The sequence below is a fragment of the Lissotriton helveticus genome, chromosome 1_2 (genome assembly GCF_964261635.1).
Source record: "Lissotriton helveticus chromosome 1_2, aLisHel1.1, whole genome shotgun sequence".
Taxonomy (NCBI): Eukaryota; Metazoa; Chordata; class Amphibia; order Caudata; family Salamandridae; genus Lissotriton; species Lissotriton helveticus.
The window spans coordinates 400,504,668-400,520,936 of NC_136058.1; the positions used below are offsets into that span (position 1 = coordinate 400,504,668).

At 47.1% G+C, this 16,269-nt stretch overlaps 1 protein-coding gene across 1 annotated transcript in view; it reads left to right on the top strand.

Moving 5' to 3' along the window:
- The window catches only part of LOC144806397 (CD5 antigen-like), a 226,496-nt gene that overhangs the window by 179,857 nt on the left and 30,370 nt on the right, over window positions 1–16,269 (top strand). Inside the window, exon 5 of the mRNA XM_078672761.1 lies at window positions 15,576–15,896. Coding sequence (XP_078528887.1) covers window positions 15,576–15,896 — 321 coding nt within the window. The remainder of the gene's footprint in view (window positions 1–15,575; window positions 15,897–16,269) is intronic.

Below are 16,269 nucleotides of genomic sequence, written 5' to 3' on the forward strand. Positions count from 1 at the left end.
TGGAGTGGCACTGCCGGACACTAGAACCACTGGAGCTCTATTTACAGATGCTCCAGGTTCTCTCGACACTAGGTGATCCTCCTCAAATGGACTAACAGGACAGCCTAGGTCCCCAACCTGGTGTTCCCTGAAGAAACCATCCAGGCTCTGAGACAGGGCTTCGGGCGTCTGGGGACTCTCAGTCACACACTCACTCCTACTCCACTGAGACAGGTCGTGAGCCCCTACACCCCTCTCACTACTCTGGGACCTAGCTGGGCTACTCTGAACCTCTTCCACCACGCTGGGCTGGAAGATACCTGAACCACTACTTTTGGAATCACTCACCAATAACTCTTCAGAACCTCTAGCACTTTCCCAGCGCTCTGCTTCCTCAGCAAGCACCCAAGGACAAAAGGCGCTATACCTCAACAGGTGCTGGCGCAACCCTGGATAACAGATACTGAGCAACTGCTCTTTGAGAAACATATTCACTACTCCATCCCTCTCATCGTCCGGGTTAGTCCCCAGCCAAATCTCCATTGCATCCGAACAGTCATCCACAAAATACCCCCAACGCTGGTGAGGTGGTTTCCTATGGTACCTGAACTTCAACCTATACTCCTCTTCTTGGGAAACAGGTACCATACTTTGGGAACTGGGAATGGGACTTCCTGCACTGGACTCCATATCGCTGCTTCCACTGGACTCAACCCTCCCTGGGGAATCCAGAAAACTATAACTGTGCTTAGGGGATAATCCACCCTCCAGAGCTAATTTATCTCTGGTGAAGGCCCTCTCAGCCTCCTCCATCCTCTCCTGCGCTAAGACCCTCTCAGTCTCTAACTTTTGATTTTCAAGTCCCATCGCCTTAAGACTCAACTCCTGAGCCCATAATGCCTTTTTCTCCTCTAAGGCTAACTTCCCATTCTCCAACTCCAATTTCTGAGCTTCCATATGCTCATAGCTCACCTTCTGGAGTTTCTCTAACGCCAGCTGATGCTCCCTTTCTTCCCTCCTATCTACCCACTTCTCTGGGACAGGGAAAGGGATGGGGTGCTGCACCTGACACTGGACCCAACAAGGGACTCCCTATCTATGGGGTCTTCACTATCTACTGGCATCCATGCACTGTCATCTTCCCCCTCCTCTTCAGACTCTTCAGGGCTCCCTACAGACCCACCACCCTCATGGTGTGAGGCCCGGGCCCTTTCCTCCTCACTGCGCTCACGTTCCCAGTCATCCTTTTTGCCATCGGATTAGGTTCTCCCTCAGTTTGGACTGGGTGTCTGACTCACCCACCTCTATGTCTCTCTCTTCACAGAACCTTACCAACTCCAACATACTGTATCTAAACAGACCACAGAAATTAAAAGCAGGCTCCATTTTGGCAGACATTCTCGAGAAAAGTTTAACACAAGGAACCTAGGTGTCTGAGCTAACACAGGAGTACACAATTCACAAAGTATTCAGCAAGCTCCCTATCCCAGAGAACTCACACCCATTTGTCCAGTGCAACACACCATTCATCCACACCGCCCCCCCACAGACCGGTGAGACAGTAACTTCTGTCCCTGAATCTCAACCTGCACCCCTCTTACTGAGCACCAGGTACCACACTCTATGAACGGGACAGGGAACACATGCACTGGACACACTTATGCTGCCACCACTGGTTCCCACCCTTACTGGTGAATCCAGAAAACTCATACTGCACTTAGGGGATGATCTACCCTCCTGAGCTAGTGACACCTAACTCACAGTGCACAAGAAACACATTTCCAAAGAAATTACATTTAGAACAAACTAGAAACAATAATCCCTTTTCATGTGACTATCTAAAATGCAGAGTTTTGTGGGGGAGCCAGTTGTCGCTGTGGTACTGCGCAAACACAAGTCCAAATCCCACCTCTGTCACCAATGTTAGAAATGGGGTCTCTGGTTGGTTGAGGCTTGCGCCAAAGCCAGGCATAAACCACCACTCTAGTCAGGGCAAGGGAGTTACACGCCAAAGACAACCCCTGCTCACCCCCTTGGTAACTTGGCACGAGCAGTCAGGCTCATCCCGGATGCAATGTGTAAAGCGCTTACGCAACACACACACAGCAGCAACACACTAGGCACACCACAAAAAAGAACTCCACACAAGGTTATATATAAAAATAGGCTTTGTATTACCATTAACACATTAGATAATAATCACAGAATTACACTGTGCCAACTGGCACTGGGCAGTATTTACAGGGGATTATATACACAGGACAGGGCCACATGGCCACTGTCAGAATCAGCACTTTGTAGAATTAGCACTTTGTAGAAATAGTACTTAGAACATAGAACGGGTATAGCACCAAATAACACTTGTAGAACACAACCAGTAACCAGTGGCAAAAGGTAGGTACACACTACGCTATCCTAACCACCGTAGGCATATATCACGCAGGGAAAAATGAACTCACTAGCATAACTATACTAGGCAAAACAACATCTTAAGCATATAAACACATTTAGATGTATAGGCATAAAGGCATTGCATATTATGCATGAATCACATTAGGCAGGTAATCACATTCGCGCCACAAATCACATAACTGGCCCCAGACCAACTTGGCCTCTCAGGGGCTCACAGGCCCATTGTCCAGAATGTCTGGGCTGGCTGGCAGGTGAAAAACGTGCTTCTTCTTCTCCAGTGTAGGAGCACGGGGTAGGCTCCCGTCTGCTTCCTGCTTATTTCTCGGGGCAGCCAATGGCAGCGCGGGTCGCCACCGACGAGCCCCTGCGTTGCTAGGGGACGCCCAATGCTGCGGCCAATCCCAGCGCGGTGATCCTGACGTCGGCAACGGGGGGGAGGCCCTCCCAAAGCTCCCGGGCCGCTGGCAGTGATTTTCTCGGGGCAGCCGAGGGGTAGGCAGCCTCGTGAGGATAAAATGTAAGACAGGCAAATGAGGGATGGGCTCCCTCTTAAATTGAAATATAAAGCGGGATAGGCTCCTGCTCGGAGTATAAAATGGCAGATAAGCGGGGTGGGCACCTGGGCCGTAAATCATCAAAAGGGGGATCCCCACGCCAGGGAATCCCTCTAGAAAGGGGATTGCAGCTCCGGGCTGTAGTTGAAAACCACAGAGCTCCCCTGAAGGACAAATCAGGCGATGCCCAGGTGCTTTAGGAAAACAAAGTTACACGTCCAGCAAAAGTCCGTAGGAAGGCAGGGGGGCAAAGGCTGAGCCCAGGGGCCAGCTCACAGGGCCCTCCAACAGGGAGCCAGTCCCCAGTGGCGGTTCCTCCTGGTGCCCAGCAGCAGCAGGCCCCCCTCTCAGGTCAGGAACAAGAAGAACATTTTCATGGAGTCACAGCCCCTTTTTATACACAGAAAAAACTCCTTTGTGACACAGGTGCAGGGCAGAGACATCAGACAATCTACAGGAGGTGGAGCCAGCATTGTGAAAGTAAAGCACCGCCCTGGAGCACTTTGTTTTGCTCAGCCCCTCTGCCCATTCACAGGACAGGCTAGAGTCATCAGTCGCACCACAGGGGGCGGAGCCAGCATTGTGTAGTGAAGGCCCAGCCCTATTCAGGTCCCAGGTGCAGCTCCTCCCTGCCATCAACATTCAGATCTCCCCATTCACCACCGGGGCAGACCCATCCTGACTCATGGAGCCAGGAACACCAGCCAGCTCCAGCCAATCACAAGCCAGGCATTCAATTCACCTTTACTACACAGACAAGCCAACTTCTAGAAGTGGCACTTCCACACCAGACACATTAAACCCGCGCACATCATCGCGCAGCATTTAATCACACGAATCCGCACATACCAAACTCGACCTTGCACTCCCCACACATCAGGAACTACCATGAACACATACATTCCCCATGCATTCCTATGGGAGGGCAAGCCAATTTCACAACATGTACTCACAGAGCGCACGCACTTTACACTGGGACACAGTGTTAAAGTGCGCAGAAGCCAAAACAACCAACACCAAGTCATATATCAAAGCAAAAAGTTTAGGGGTGAACCTGCCAGAAGGGCTCTATCCTGCTGGGGTGTGGGACAGAGAGCATGGTGAGAGTAGTCGTACAGGCCTCCCTCCCCCAAACATGCCTCCCAAGCAAGATGGCTACCTACCTGTAAGGTGAGATTGGACAATGTAATGGCTTCCATGTGCTCCTGGGTGGTGTGGGGGGAGGGCTCCATCCTGCTGGGATGTGGGACAGACGGCATGGTGGGAGTAGTGGTGCAGGCCTCCCTCCCCCATACAGGCCTCTCAGGGAAGATGGCTACCTACCTGTAAGTTTGATGAGGATGATGCAATGGCTGCCACATGCTTGTGGGTGGGAGGGAGGGCTCCATCTTGCTGGGGTGTGGGACAGGAGACCTGGTGGGAGTAGTAGTGCAGGCTGTCTGTGCTCATGCTCCCATGGTTACATTACACTAGATGTTTAGGGTACATGGGAGTGGGTGTCTGTTGAATCTGTGGGACAGGTTTATTTGGGTGTGTGGTGCAGATGGATGTGATTTGTCTGGTGTGGTGTGTGTTCTTTGATGTGCAATACAGTACATATCAATGTGTTGTTTGACATTTGTTTGTTCTTACCAGCCTCCCCTCCTCTGGATACTCATGTGAGACTCCCAGGATGCAGGATGGCAAGCACCTTCTCCTCCCATGGTGTGTATGTTCTTGCTGGAATGGGAGGGCCACTGCCAGTCCTGTCAGCCAGCTCCCGGTTCTTGATTCTCCTCTCTTTGACAATCCTCTTGAGATCATGCCACTGCTTCATGATCTCCTTCTTGGATCGTGGGGGGGTCCCTACTGCATTGACCCTTTGTACTATCCTTTCCCACATTTGTGTCCTTGTGGCTAATGTTGTCTGTTGAACCAGGCTACCAAGCAGTTGTGGTTCCACTCTGACTATCTCATTTACCATGACTGTCAACTTAATCTCTGTGAATTTGGGCATTTTCTGTGATGCCATGGTGTGTGGTGTTTGAAGTGTTTGTGGGTGCAGAGGTGCAGGTGGTGGGTGCGGTGTTTTTGTGTGAAGTGTGTTATGTGCTGGGGGATTGTTGGTGCTGGTGTGATGGTGGTGGTGGAGGTGGTTGTTCTGTGTTGTCTTACCTCTCCTGTCAGGTCTGGTGTGTGCCCTTCGCTTCTGGAGTGTTGCAAAGGATTGTGGTCAGTGAAAGGGCTGGTTTTATACTCAGCTGTGTGGGTGTGTCATAATGTGGTATTGCTGTCAGGTGTGTTGTGGGAGTTGTCCTGGAATATGTATGTTTTTGTTTGGCATTGATAGATTTATTTCATTTGGAAGTGTTTTGTGTGTTTGGGGGGCATGGCTACATTTTTTGTATGCACGGTATGCTTTTGTTGTGGTGTTTTTGCATCATCCGCCATGTTTTATGAGGATTGTTGCTGCGGTGGCCATGCTGCAGCTCTCCCGCTGGCTCTCCCATTCACTGCAGTGTGCAAACGCGGCAAACGGACACAGCGATTCGTACCGCGGGACCATCGGGGATATACTCATTTCCCTTGCGGTTTCTCCGCTTTGCTTGCGGCGGGTTGTAGCTTTTCCACTGCGTTTCCGACCGCTGCGGTCGGTTTTTGGATGTCACCGCCCACGTAGGGCGGTTTTTGTTGGCCTGCTACCGCCGCAGTCCATCTTTTTTGGCGGTTGTTCCTAATTTGACCGCCGGTTTATCCGCGGACCCGGCGGACGGTTGATTCCCGCCTCCATGGCGGTCTGGGTGGTTTTCCAACCGCCATCCAAATGGGCCCTTAGTCTTCAGGTTAAAGAATCGTGAATGCATTGCTAAATTGTATATTTCTATGAAAGGACCTTCAGTTCTCAGTTGGACTGAACAAGGTAAGCTCGATATTATTCTAAATCCCAACAGTCCAGATCCCATCATGTTTATTGATGAGCAAAATGGCAATGATAGTCTCATGTTTAAAAAATGTCCTAATATCTTTAAAGATAAGATTGGCAAATTGGTTAGTTTTAAACATAAGATACGTTTAAACAAAAACTCTTGTCCCAAGATTTTCAAGGCACGCAATATTCCTAAAGCTGTACGAGAAGAAGTTAAGAAAGAACTTGATACTGTAGTTGAAGAAGGGATTATTGAGAAGATTGAATGCTCTGAATGGTTTTCACCCATAGTAGTAGCCCGGCGTGCCAATTTCAAGATTAGGATCTGCAAATTCCTGTTACTTCATATATTTAAATTGTTAGCCAGTGTAGGTGGTGCCAAAATATTTTCCACTATAGACTTATCAGCCGCGTATCAGCAAATTGAACTTCATGAGAAATGCAAAGATTACACTTCATTCATCACCTCTTTCGGTTGTTTTAGGTACAATAGAACGCCTTTTGGAATAACTTCCACAGCAGCTATTTTCCAATGCGTCATGCAAGATGATATTCTGGTTTTTGGTTGTAATGAATTTGAACATATGGCTGCATTGTTCAATCTGTAAATTATCTTGGTCATGAACTATGTGAAGAGGGCATTAAGCCTAAGATTGATTTGGTTGAGGCTATTCAAGCTGCCCCTTACCCCAAGTCTAAAGATGATGCCAGGTCATTCCTGGGATTAACGGACTTCTACTCAAAATACATTCCAAATTTTTCTTGTCGTACTTTTAGCATAAGATAATTGTAAAGAACAAGAACACCTTTTTATGGTCTAATGAGTGTGAAACTGAATTTAATAAAGCTATTTGTTCTGCTACCGCTCTGTCAGGTTTTAACCCTTCAATAATATGCATCAATACTACTGATGCTAGCTCAAAGGGTTTGGCAGCTGTTCTTGCTCATAAATCTGAATCTAGTAAAGAATCCATCATTGCACATGCTTCCAGAGCACTCACTCCTGCATAGGAGAAGTATTCGACTATTGAAAGAGAAACTTTAGCCGTTGTTTAAGGCTTGGAGCACTTTAGGATATTTGTCTGGGTTAAGAATGTTTAATAAGGAGTGATCACAAACCCCTTATACGTGTACTCACCACAGAATGCATGTTAAAATCTTCTGCTCGCATAGCACGCATGTCTATGTGTCTCCAGGATTTTGTGTCTACACGATTGTCTATGTTCCTGACAAGAACAATGTCACAGCTGATTCCTTGTCTACAATGCCCCTACCACTTAAAGAAGACATTCATAGTGAGTGGGAATATTTTCCTATTGCTTTAGTGCATGATGAAGGGTGTATGCCTATTGACCAGGAAATGTGGAAGGAAGAGTTTGCCAAAGATGTCTTATTAAAAAAAGTGGAGAGTTATTTCACTTTAAAGATGCTTTATTCTAGTTTTTCTCATAAAAGCAGATACAATCACAAATGTAAAAACATCGCTAAAAAAAGCACCAATACCTTCAAGAAACATTATTACATATACAAAATTTTCACAAGATATATAGATGAAATAAAATACAGACGATCCCTGGAAACAATAAAAACAGTCAGCTGCCTAAAACCCTCTGTCTGATAGTCCATGCCCATCCAAGATATTTAGCTATAGCTATGACTAGAGGCACAGAAGTAGTAGTGCAAATAATTCTTGAGGCTACATCACTTCTAGTGGTACCTAGATTTTTGCACACTGGTGTTAACTAAATGCGCCTTGGTTCAGCATAGGATTTACAAGCAAACAGGAAATGACCAATTGTTTCCTTGTTTGCTCCACAGGCTGGACAGTTGCTGTTAGATGAACCCCCCCACCTGCCTGTTAAAGACCTAAGGGGGAGAGCGCCAGCTCTAATTTGAAAGAGGAGCTTCCTGTCCCTAGGCGAGGTTATAGTTTCCCAATAAAGTTCTAGGCTGGGGTACAATTTAGCTTCTAGATAGCCTTCTGTCATAGAACCGGCCTTGGTGGCTCTCCAATTCAGGGTAGCCACATATTCCCAGTAAATTTCTTTTAAAGCTTTTTTACTTGGGAATGGGGCACCTGCCGGGTCGTCCCAGAGTAGTTGGAGACCAAGATCACCCAGCATGGTTCTAAGGACTTTTAACCAGCCTATTTTATGAAACACGTCCTCTTTAATTATAGCTTAAAATCCCTCCGCATAATGATGGAGCTCAGGAGTGGTCCAGAGCCTCCTCCAGTATAGAATTGGACAGAGCCTCGCTAGATCTACTACAGCCTTCCTACCCAGATCGTACCTAAGTGGGAGTAAAGGAGTACTTTTGGGGAGACCTGTGATTGCCCTGAGAAACTTGTTTTCTGATATTTGTAACGGCACAAGCTTCTCAAAGCCCCACAACTCGGCACCATATAGTGCAGAGCCGAGGGCCTTGGCCTCGTAGACCTTCAGAGCTGGCTTAACTGGTTTAGTCCTAAATTTTCTGTGCTCTGAGCCAAGAGCACCGGCCAATTGTCTATGCCTCAAGACTGCCATGTTTATGTGCTGAGACCATTTAAAATAATCTGTTATAAAAATACCTAGATACATAAAAGCTTTGACTATCCCTAGAGGCGATCGTTCATGCTCAGCTTTGATCTAAATCCTCGATGGGGATTGAAGGCAATTAGTTTAGTTTTCGCCACATTGACTTCTAAGCCATGCTCCCCACAAAAGTTGTCAAAGATGAGTAATGCACGCTGCAGGCTGCTTGGAGTCTTAGATAAAATCAGGGTATCGTCTGTGAACATTAAATTCGGAATCTTAGTACCAGCCAAAGAAGGGGCATCCACATTTGCAGACAACATGCGAGTCACTACACCATTAATAAACAAAGAAAAAGTGTGGGGGCCATTGAGCATCCCTGCCGGACTCCCCGCTCCACCGGGAAGTCCGCAGTGACTACTCCTTGCCCCCCCACTGGATCCTGGCATAGTTAGCCTCATGCAGTCGCATTATCATTGTCAGCAGATCTTCCGGTAGACCCAGGTTCCACAGTATCGACCACAGTTTAGTCCTTGGCACCAGGTCGAAGGCAGCCCGCAGGTCGACAAAAGCCGCGTACAGGCTGCCCTCGCCCAGCAACACAGTTCGCCACTGCAGGAAGGTAAATCGGAATACCTGGTCCATCGTACTAGTGCACTTCCAAACCCGGCCTGGAACTGAGACAAGACGTTGTTCTCCTCCACCCAAGTCAAAAGCCTATTGACAACCATCCTCCCCACCACCTTTTGGATGGTGTCAATTAGGCTTATAGGCCTATAATTCCCGGGTTTGGATCGATCTCCCTTCTTGAATACAGGTATTATAATTGCACCTTGCCAGGATGTCGGTACAGAAGCCCCCTGTGCCACTGCATTAACAAAAAGAAAGATATATTTACACCGCAGCTCTATGTCATTGGTGAAAAGATCCGCCGGGACCCCGTCCAGGCCTGGGGCTCTGCCACTAGTCACTGAGCTGAGGGCCACCATTACTTCATTCTTACTAAAGGAGATATCTTTAAAATAAACTGGCCTAAACTCAGCCATCTTCCTACTGAATTGTGTTTCAGCGTACTGGGGCTTAAAGTAGTTGACCCAGTCCTCCTCCGAAAAATTGTTTTCGGGAGGTTCACGGACTCCACCCCTGCCCCATTTTACAATGTTCCAAAAAAAGCCTGGAGTCTTTCTTCTCACTCGCGTCCTTTAGATCACCCCAGTGGAGCTCATCCCACGTTTTCTTAGCTGCAAATATGCTATCCTTATAAGCCTTTGTAGCAATGCGAATAGCCATCAAATCTCTTCTCCTGATTGCGGAGCCTAAAGCCCGACGGGCATTCCTACACTGGGAATTATACCACTTTGCTGGCTTAATAGTTATCCTGCTAATCCCTTTAACTGGTTTCAGAAAATGGTTCCTAATTTCGGAAAAACAATTATCATGGGTTTCCGTTACTATGTTTAAGCATAGAATGCTTAGATTGACCTGCTCCATAGCCGTTATCGCTTTAGCGGCCTCCGCCTTAATGATATCCATAGACCGTTGTTTATTGACAACATTAGGCCATTTAAGTCTACGCATGTCATTTGTAAGGACAACCGAGGGGGCACTATCCCTCCCTGAGGTCAAGGTTTCGTTATAGGGTGTCCACCATTTGTGCTCAACGCATAGCGGGTTATGGTCACTTTCAATCCTCCATTTGACTACCATGTCGCACACCAATTTCCAGAGTCTCAGACTACACAGAATGTAGTCTATTCTACTCTTGTGTCGCCCGTTGTCAATGGTACATGCCCACGCCCTGTCACTCTTGGTCCTCCCATTTAGTGCCCTTAAGCCCCTTTCGAGGCAAATGGCATTTAAATGGCCATTATCTTCAGACCATCGGGTAATAGGGTTCAGTTCTAATTTGGGAACTCCTCATTGCCTGTCCTCTTCCTCCCCTGCAAAGTCATCGCAAATGGCCAAAAGGTTCAAAAGTGCGGTTCAAATCACCGGCTATGATAATATTATTGTCCGGCGAATGAGTTTCAAGGAGGTGGGCCAGGACCGCTAAAACCTCTGACCTCCCCCCCTTGTTGCCTCTGGCATAGACATTATAAATGTCAAGCCAGCCTAAAGAGCCCAAATCCAATTTAATATGTTTAATATCTTTACTTCCAACTTCGACCACCTTGATAGATAGCGACATACTTTGCCTGACCCAGATAGTCATGCCACCCATAGGGCGACCCTTAGGGCCTTTCGTTGCTTGTACAGAGTAATTCAAATACCCCAGGGCGAAGGAGGGTTCGCACAACCACGTCTCCTGAAAAATACACCCGTCAAAGACGTTGATAAATTTTAACCAGTTGTGCGATTCCTGTTTAAGACGCATGCCAGCTATGTTCCACAAAACTATTTTTCCCACACCGACCCTCACACCATTGGAAAGTCCTGATTGGATACCTACTGGGGGCGTAGGGAAAGCTGTTTTGTTACCAATGACTGCAGCAGGATGGCTATTTCCATTTGACGTATCAACCCCACATGAGGAGTAAGGAGGAAGGGAATTAAGGTCTTCCTGCTCATGGCTGCTAACTGGCTTATTACAGTCAGTCGCAGTCATTGAGTCCTGAGAGGATGTTAAATCTGTTTGTGACCTCAACATCTGGAATATGTTCAGGGTCACCACTATACCAAGTTCTATTTATTTTCATGGGTATTGTGTTCCACCCTCCTGTTCCCAAGTGAAAGCGAAAATTGTTTACAGACATCTTATTCATGGGGTTCCAGTATTTAAATTTACCCTGGTTTCTGGGTCTGTAAAAGAACCCCAAAGGCAGGATTTCTATCCCCTGGCCATTTGTACTTCGCTCTGATTCCTTAAGGGTCATAGCTACTGGTTGTGGGCTGTTAAAATTTATAACTATACAGTCACCCTCTCGGTTCTTCATGGAACTTCCCAGCCAAGCAACTCGGCGGGCCATAATTATATTATGGCCTATCATATGCCCGCCCTCAATATTTCTTGAGAACCAGTGAGTGACCTTGTTCTTTAATTGAAAATAGTCTTCTCTTTCCCCTTGGCGAAGGGGGGGACTTTAGCCAAAACCACCACTAGAGGAGTACTTTGAGGAGGTAGATCTAAAGTAGGTAAATTGCCTATAGCATTAGCCGATTTATTAGAGTACATGGGGCCCGTGGCTAGTTTAGTTGTTTGAGCACCTACTTTCTGTTGGGGTAGGGTGTTCCCTGTGAGGCACTCAAATACCTCGGTGCCCAGCTCTTTACCCCTCTGGACAATTATTCCGTTAACGCTATTTATCGTAGGCCCATTTGCTATATGGGGAGCAGTTTTGTAAGATGATGTTATTTGGAGATTGTTAAGAACTTCCCGTTCCACTGCTTGTAGAGGATCAGCTCCCACCTTCTTATTAGCGGATATGGAATGTAACATATTTGAATTCTTGATGGTAACTTCTTCCAACTTGCCTAAACTAACAGTGATTATTTTCAATCTCTCTATTAAAGGCAGTATCAAGGATCTAATTATGTGTTCTAACTGCCCCAGCAAAACCCCATCCCCTTGTGTAACAACTATTGGCTTAAAGATCGAGTGAGTGTGCACTGAAGTAACAGGCTGCGTATGAGTCGGGGAGCCCTGAGATTTACCGCCTTTATCCATTAGCTTTGGAATTTTTGTTCTTTTACCTTTCTGTACACCTCCCCCTCGCTTTCTTTTGCCTGTAGGTAAGTTGCATGGAAGTGGAGAATCAACTACATGGCTGACAGGAATAATCGGGGGAGGAGTTACAGAGGGGACAGTCAACACCTGGGTAGCTCTACCTGTCTGTGAATTTTGAGTGCTGTTTCCCAAGGAAATGTTACTGAGCAAATCTAACTCTAAACTAGTCTGTGGGAGTCCCAGGTTACTTAAACGTTGGCTTATTCGATTCTCTGGGGTAATGCAGTGCTGGATTAGACCCAAAGACGACCGTTTGGAAAAAATTTCGGTCGACAGTCTTTTTTCAGCATCAACTATTTCTTGATCCAGAACAGCTGCAACCCGAGTAATGTAATTATCTAGAGTTCCCATTGGACTTCCACTGGTTGGTTTCAGTTCAGTCTTACCCCCTTTATCTGACTGAACAGCCATGTTGGTAGAACAAGACTCTAATTAACAGGTTGACGTGTAGGGAGATGTACACAACAACAACAAATTAACCCGTAATGGCTAACAAAATAACTAGTACACCTGAATATGGGACAGAATATTGGGCATGATCTTAAGGGGTTGGCCCAGCCCGGCCTCGTACGGCCCCGGACGGCCACAGACGGCCCGCCCTTTGCCCGGGCTTCGCCACGTGCTTCGTCCCGCACGCGTCCCGCGCGCGTTCCGTGCTCGCGGTCGGAAGTGGACCTAAATAAGAGGAGGAAGGGGAGGGAAGAGGCACCAAGTGCGCGAGAGGCCAGAACGCAAGCACCTCTGGCCCTCGCAGTCCCGCTCCCCGGTAAGAGCCCAAATTAGAAAAGTAATGCACCAGCAGCAAGTCCGGGATAAAAGAACGAAGGCTTTTCTGTTCAGCCGCAGTTCCACCTGGCAATTCAAATGGTTTCCCAAGGTGATGACACAGAGTCCGCACACTTCACGACTGCGAGCGGCACACGCGGAGCAGGGGGCCGCGAGTCGTGATTTAAAGATGCAGGGAGGAGGGGCGAGAAGAGGCACCAGGTGCGCGAGATGCCAGAACGCAAGCACCTCTGGGCCTCGCAGTCCCGCTCCACGGTCAGAGCCCAAATTAGAAAAGTAATGCACCAGCAGCAAGTCCGGGATAAAAGAACGAAGGCTTTTCTGTTCAGCCGCAGTTCCACCTCGCAATTCAAATGGTTTCCCAAGGCGATGACACAGAGTCCGCACACTTCACGACTGCGAGCGGCACTCGCGGAGCGGGGGCCGCGAGTCATGATTTAAAGACCGCAGGGAGGAGGGGCGGGAAGAGGCACCAGGTGCGCAAGATGCCAGAACGCAAGCACCTCTGGGCCTCGCAGTCCCGCTCCCCGGTAAGAGCCCAAATTAGAAAAGTAATGCACCAGCAGCAAGTCCGGGATAAAAGAACGAAGGCTTTTCTGTTCAGCCGCAGTTCAACCTCGCAATTCAAATGGTTTCCCAAGGCGATGACACAGAGTCCGCACACTTCACGACTGCGAGCGGCACTCACGGAGCGGGGCCGCGAGTCGTGATTTAAAGACCGCAGGGAGGAGGGGCGGGAAGAGGCACCAGGTGCGCAAGATGCCAGAACGCAAGCACCTCTGGGCCTCGCAGTCCCGCTCCCCGGTAAGAGCCCAAATTAGAAAAGTAATGCACCAGCAGCAAGTCCGGGATAAAAGAACGAAGGCTTTTCTGTTCAGCTGCAGTTCCACCTGGCAATTCAAATGGTTTCCCAAGGCGATGACACAGAGTCCGCACACTTCACGACTGCGAGCGACACACGCGGAGCGGGGGCCGCGAGTCGTGATTTAAAGACCGCAGGGAGGAGGGGCGGGAAGAGGCACTAGGTGCGCGAGATGCCAGAACGCAAGCACCTCTGGGCCTCGCAGTCCCGCTCCCTGGTAAGAGCCCAAATTAGAAAAGTAATGCACCAGCAGCAAGTCCGGGATAAAAGAACGAAGGCTTTTCTGTTCAGCCGCAGTTCCACCTGGCAATTCAAATGGTTTCCCAAGGCGATGACACAGAGTCCGCACACTTCATGACTGCGAGCGGCACCAAAAGTGGAGAGTTATGTTTTGAGTGGATGGCCAAACAAAAGATACATCAGTTTTGATCTAAGATGTTATTGGGAGGTTAGAAATGAATTATCCTGCACCGATAATATACTTAGAAAAGGAGATTGCGCCATTCCTCCTAACAAGTTAAGGCACAGCATAGTTCTACATGGTCATGAAGGTCAGAGTGGCATTGTCAGAACTAAGCAAATGGTTAAATAAAATGTGGTGGCCAGGTGTAGATGTATTCATTGAACCCATTGTAAGGAATTATATCTTGTGCGCTAAATCTGACAAATCTCTCATTACCCTCAAACCTAATATGGGAGATCACATAATTCCTGACAATCCATGGAATACTATTGCGATGGATACCATGGGGTGCATTGGACCAAATCAGACATTTATTCTAGCTGTCATTGATATTTTTTCTAAATGGACAATTATTAAAATTGTTGAAAAAGTTGATACTGACTGTGTTTTGATTTTTTGGAATGAAATGTTCACTGAGGAAGGACTTCCTGTATGTTTAATTACGTTCAACAGTGTACAATTTTTATCCAATAATGCAAAACAGATTTTAAAAGAGTTGGTATAACTTTTTGCACCACTTCTTTGTACAATTCCAGGAATAACGGTATTATTGAAAGGTTTAACAGAGCCCTCAAAAATGCCATAAATTTAGCGGGTTTAGATTATGACCTTTGGGAATTGCAAGTTTTTAAAACTACGTGGATGTACAGGACCACTACTAACATCATGAATGGTTGCTCTCCTTTTGAGATCATGAGGGACAGATTACCTAGAAAAAAAGAGAACAGTAAGCTTTAAATGTTATGTTGTTATGTTATACGCACTTGTACCACGCGCAGATACTCCAAGGATTGTCCTGGCGTGAAATTTGGTGGGTGAAAGTTTTGCTGGACATACCACCCTGACTGCCTTTACTCTACCTGCCAAACTCTAAACCAGGCCACCAGCGTGGGAATTATAGACTGTTAAATTCTATAGTCTAATAATACTTTAATATTCTTCTAGGAAAGATTCTAATATTCTTAAAGTTATCCATTCAAAATGCTCAAAGGAAACTGATTTTATTTTACCAATGCACATGATTGTTTAGGACCAGTAACCCATGTTGCATCATGTGTTAACAGCAGCTTATTTGTACTCATTTACTGTACCTATGTATTTAATGGTGAGCTTCTGCTAATATGCCAGAATCTCTAAATGGTGTATTTAATTCACAGACTATTTTTAGATCTTACCAGATATATAAATTCCTGATTTACAACAGGACAATGTTCAGCTTCTGAGATCTGTTTGCCCATCTGTGAGCTCAGGGAGGAGAAGCAGTGAAACCTGCTGTCAGTTGATATTGTACCTCTTTGCTGACCTTTGAATGTCTCCCATCTAGAAGTGGTCAATGTACTCAACATCTGTTCCCTTCTCTCCCATTGGCCACAGGTGTTGTCGATAAGATCCGCTTGGTCAATGCTGGTGACGAATGTAACGGGAGGGTGGAGGTCAGGCATGGGAAGCGATGGGGGACGGTCTGCGATTCTCACTGGGATATGAAGGATGCTCAGGTGGTCTGTAGACATTTTGGATGCGGATCAGCTTTAAGAGCACCAGACAACAATGGAGTGTTTGGAGCAGGATGGAACCCAGTATGGCTGAGTCGGATTCGATGCACAGGAGCAGAGGCGTCTTGGTTCGACTGTCCTCATGATGCGTGGGGACATAATGCCTGTCACATCAGAAGTGATGCTGGAGTGGAATGTTCAGGTAAGAAAAAGAAGAACAAGAGGAACGATTAAGTTATGAAAGCTAACATCATGAAAGACACAATGTAGTATTGTTGCGATTTCTGAAGGATTGGACAGCACTAATTGGGTGCTGTGGGTCTGTGGTGTTAACTCATTTCCATGTCCATCACTTGGTGATTCCCAACCATTTGAGTATCCCAGAGTGTGATGCAGGATGACTCATTGATAGTGCCAGCCAATCACAGTCTCTGTGTCTCTCTTGTACACTGTAGCATCATGGTTAACCCTGGGCGAACAACTACACTCGCGTAGTTTGCGTTACTTCGCACTACGCGAATTGCATGTAGCACAGTGCAAACATGTGAAGCGTAGCACAGCGGTCTTTTTTTGCT